The 3436-nt window shown below is 42.0% G+C and overlaps 1 protein-coding gene across 1 annotated transcript; it reads left to right on the forward strand.

Moving 5' to 3' along the window:
• Positions 1 to 526: 526 nt before the first annotated feature.
• LOC147518262 (uncharacterized) lies at positions 527 to 2619 on the forward strand. Its single transcript, XM_086593871.1, has 3 exons — positions 527 to 711; positions 1680 to 1942; positions 2123 to 2619. Exons 1-3 carry the CDS (start codon positions 527 to 529, stop codon positions 2617 to 2619), a joined length of 945 nt encoding a protein of 314 aa, XP_086449997.1.
• Positions 2620 to 3436: the final 817 nt, after the last annotated feature.

Here is a 3436-nt window from a genome sequence, read left to right on the forward strand (position 1 = left end):
TGATTAAGATGCCTCCTTTGGAGGAAATCAAGAAGGCAGTCTTTGACTTGAATCCAGATAGCTCTCTAGGGCCGGATGGGTTCACAGGCCACTTCTTTTAGACTTATTGTGACATAGTGGGTTCAGACATGGTCAGAGCTGTACAATATTTTTTTCATTAGAAGCCGTATCCCCAGTAGCTTTAATGCTAATTTCCTAGTTTTGATTCCAAAAGAAAAGGGCGCAAAGAAACTAAGTAGATATAGACCAATATGTCTGGCAAACTTCGGCTTCAAAGTCATTACGAAAATCTTGGCTTCACGGCTAAATATCCTCGCTCAGAGGATTGTCACAAAGGAGCAATATGGGTTCATTGCCAACCGAAATTCCGCTCAAGCAGTGGGGTTGGCCTCTGAGCTCATTAATGAGCTGAAAGTTAAGCAAAGAGGAGGGAATATTGCAATTAAACTGGATATATCACAAGCCTTTGATACTCTAGACTGGAACTTTGATGGGCTTTGATGGGCTTTGACTGGAACTGCATAAAATGGGCTTTGATGGGAAACTGATAGGATGGATACTGGGAGCAGTTATAAACAACTCCATCTCCATTCTCTTTAATGGTGGCCCTATTGGATGCTTCACAGCGGAGAGGGGTCTCAGGCAAGGAGATCCTCTCTCTCCGATTCTATTTGCCTTTGCAGAGGATTGTCTGAGCAAAGGATTGGAATGGTTGTGTGCGGACAAGAGAATACAAAGAATGGTGAGTCAGAGTAACTATTCCAGCCCTACACACCTTATGTTTGCAGACGATATCTTCATTTTCTGTAATGCAAACAGGCGGCATCTCATTAACCTCATAGAACTTCTGGATTCCTATCAGTTGGCTACGGGCCAGCTAATAAGTAAAGAAAAATGCAAGATTTTTTTGAGCCAAATGTCACACAGAAGAAAGCAGGTCATTGAGGAAATCGTGGGCATAAAAGAGGGCTTTTTACCGGAAAACTATCTGGGGGTTCCCTTAACGGTGGGTAGGGTTACAAAAGCAACTCTTGCTCATCTGGTTGATATGATTAGAAAAAGAGCAGCTAGCTGGGCTGGAAAGATGCTATCCTTCAAGGGTCGAGTGGTTCTGGCTAAGTAAGTTCTAAACAGTATACTTGTGCATAATATGGCAATTTACAAATGGCCAGCGTCGGTGATCAAATAATGCGAGGGTATAATCAGAAACTTCATTTGGAGTGGAAACCCAGCGGAGAGAAAATTCATCACAGTGAAATGGCAAAAGGTGTGTCTGCCAGAGGAAGAGGAAGGTCTCGGACTACAGAAGCTCAAAGACATCAACCTAGCCATGCTCATGAAACTAGCTTGGAATTTACTGAATGGGAACTCAGATTGGTCAGAGTTTATGAACGGAAAATACAAAAACAAAGCAGGGGGCTGGGCTAGCCAAAAGAGTTCTACAGTGTTGATCGGGATACAATGGGCTCTAAGAGAGATGGATACTCATCAAGGGTGGATCATTGGTAAGGGAGAGAATATGAGTTTGTGGAGGGATAACTGGATAGGTGACGTTATCATTGGTAACTCTATCCAGGACAAAAGGCTCCTACAGAAACTCAAAGCTCCACTTAGCGCTTGCATTCAGGGGAATTAGTGGACTTTCTTTGAAACTATGAAACAAATTTTATGTAATCTAGGGGTGGATATCAGCAAATTGGAGACCCAGACCAGCAGAGAGAGGACAACAGAGTGTGGCGTCAATCCACTGATGGCTTGTTCACAGTGGGATCGGCTTATGACGCGATTAGAAAAAGGGCGAATGTGCTGCCGTGGGCAAAGTTTCTCTGGTTAGCAGAGGTGCTGCCAAGGACTCTTGGGACAGGATGGAAAATTCTCCATGGTGCCATGTATACCGACGAGAAATTAAGGGGGAAGAACTTCAAGATGGCGTCCCGCTGTTGTATATGTACGGTGGCAGAGGAAACACAAAATCACATTCTATTTGAGTGTAGCTTTGCGCAGAGATGCTGGGAACTCATAACGCACAAGATGCATCATCATAGGAGGATTGCTAATCGGGAAGAGATGTTTATAAAGTGCAGAAATGACAGCCCTCTATTACAGGATTTGTGAAAAGCAGTTTCTATTTCTTGCTTGGTTGCGATTTGGAAGAATAGAAATGGAGTCATTTATGGTAGCAAGAAGTCGAGCATCAGTTCCGTTATGTACCAAGTCCATGGAGCAGTTAAGAGAGCTTATGATCGATCGAAGAAGCCAATGAACAACACTACTAGAGATTTGGCAGTCTTGAAGTCTTGGCAGCTACCGGCCAAGTTAAGGAAGGCTCCACGCACTTTAGAATGTTATTGGGTGGCTCCGCCAACAAACATGATAAAAGTGAATGCTGACAGTTGCTCTAGAGGTAATCCCGGAAACTCAGGTTGGGGCACGCTTCTTAAAGATAGCAATGGTAATGTTATTGGCGCATATATCGGAGGTCTGGGTATTGCAACAAACTTTATAGCTGAGAGTTTTGCGATAGTGGAGGGCATCGCAAAAGCGGTGGAACTGGGATGGAAACTAATCTGGGTGGAATCCGACTCTACTGCGGCAGTAAAATCATTTCATAAGGATTAGGTCCATTGGCGTGTTCGGGCAGCTTGGGACAAAGTGAAGGGCTAGCGGACTGGATAATAGTGACTAACACCTGGCGGGAGGTTAATTTTGGCGCGGACATTTGTTCCAAAGAAGCAGCTAACCTGGCTAAGGGAGAGAAGAAGTGGTGGGATGGCAGGCCGCCATTCTTGCATAGAATTGAGGATATGAATGCCACATACTATAGATTTGTAAACTGAGCTTAACAGCTGTGAGATAGTGGTTACTATCAATCCTATCCGATTTTTTGTTCTTTGTAACCTTTATTTTATTAATACAATTACCTTTAGCAAAAAAAATTAGTTAAACCCTTCAATATACAAAAGGTTTTAACTACGCATTTGGTAGCAACTCCTAACACCACACGTGAACACCCCAACTAATACATCACAATTAATATATGTAGGTACAAAATGTAGCAAACACTTATAGTAGTAAATTTGATAATAGCAAACACTTAAGTACAAAATATCCAAGTTTTTTTTAATATATCTCCCCAGTCCCCTTAATATTAAACTTGATAGCTTAATTCGAAATTTTTTGGCCATCTCAATAATTAAGAGTCTCCTTGTGTACTTGCCTTACTCAATTTATCTTCTTCTTTATTTTCTTCTTATAGATTTTGAATAAATTATGGTCTTTTTCCAAGTTACAATTGGTCGATCTCATCCTTAGCGGTATTCTGGCCACCTGTCAATATTTCTAAATAGGATTTATTTGGACAAAGTGTGTTATATGCTCCAATGCACCTACCATCAGTCTATCCCATATGTCTTATTCCCTAAGCCCTTTTGAAGTC

Source organism: Coptis chinensis, chromosome 2, assembly GCF_015680905.1.
Source record: "Coptis chinensis isolate HL-2020 chromosome 2, ASM1568090v1, whole genome shotgun sequence".
Lineage (NCBI taxonomy): Eukaryota > Viridiplantae > Streptophyta > Magnoliopsida > Ranunculales > Ranunculaceae > Coptis > Coptis chinensis.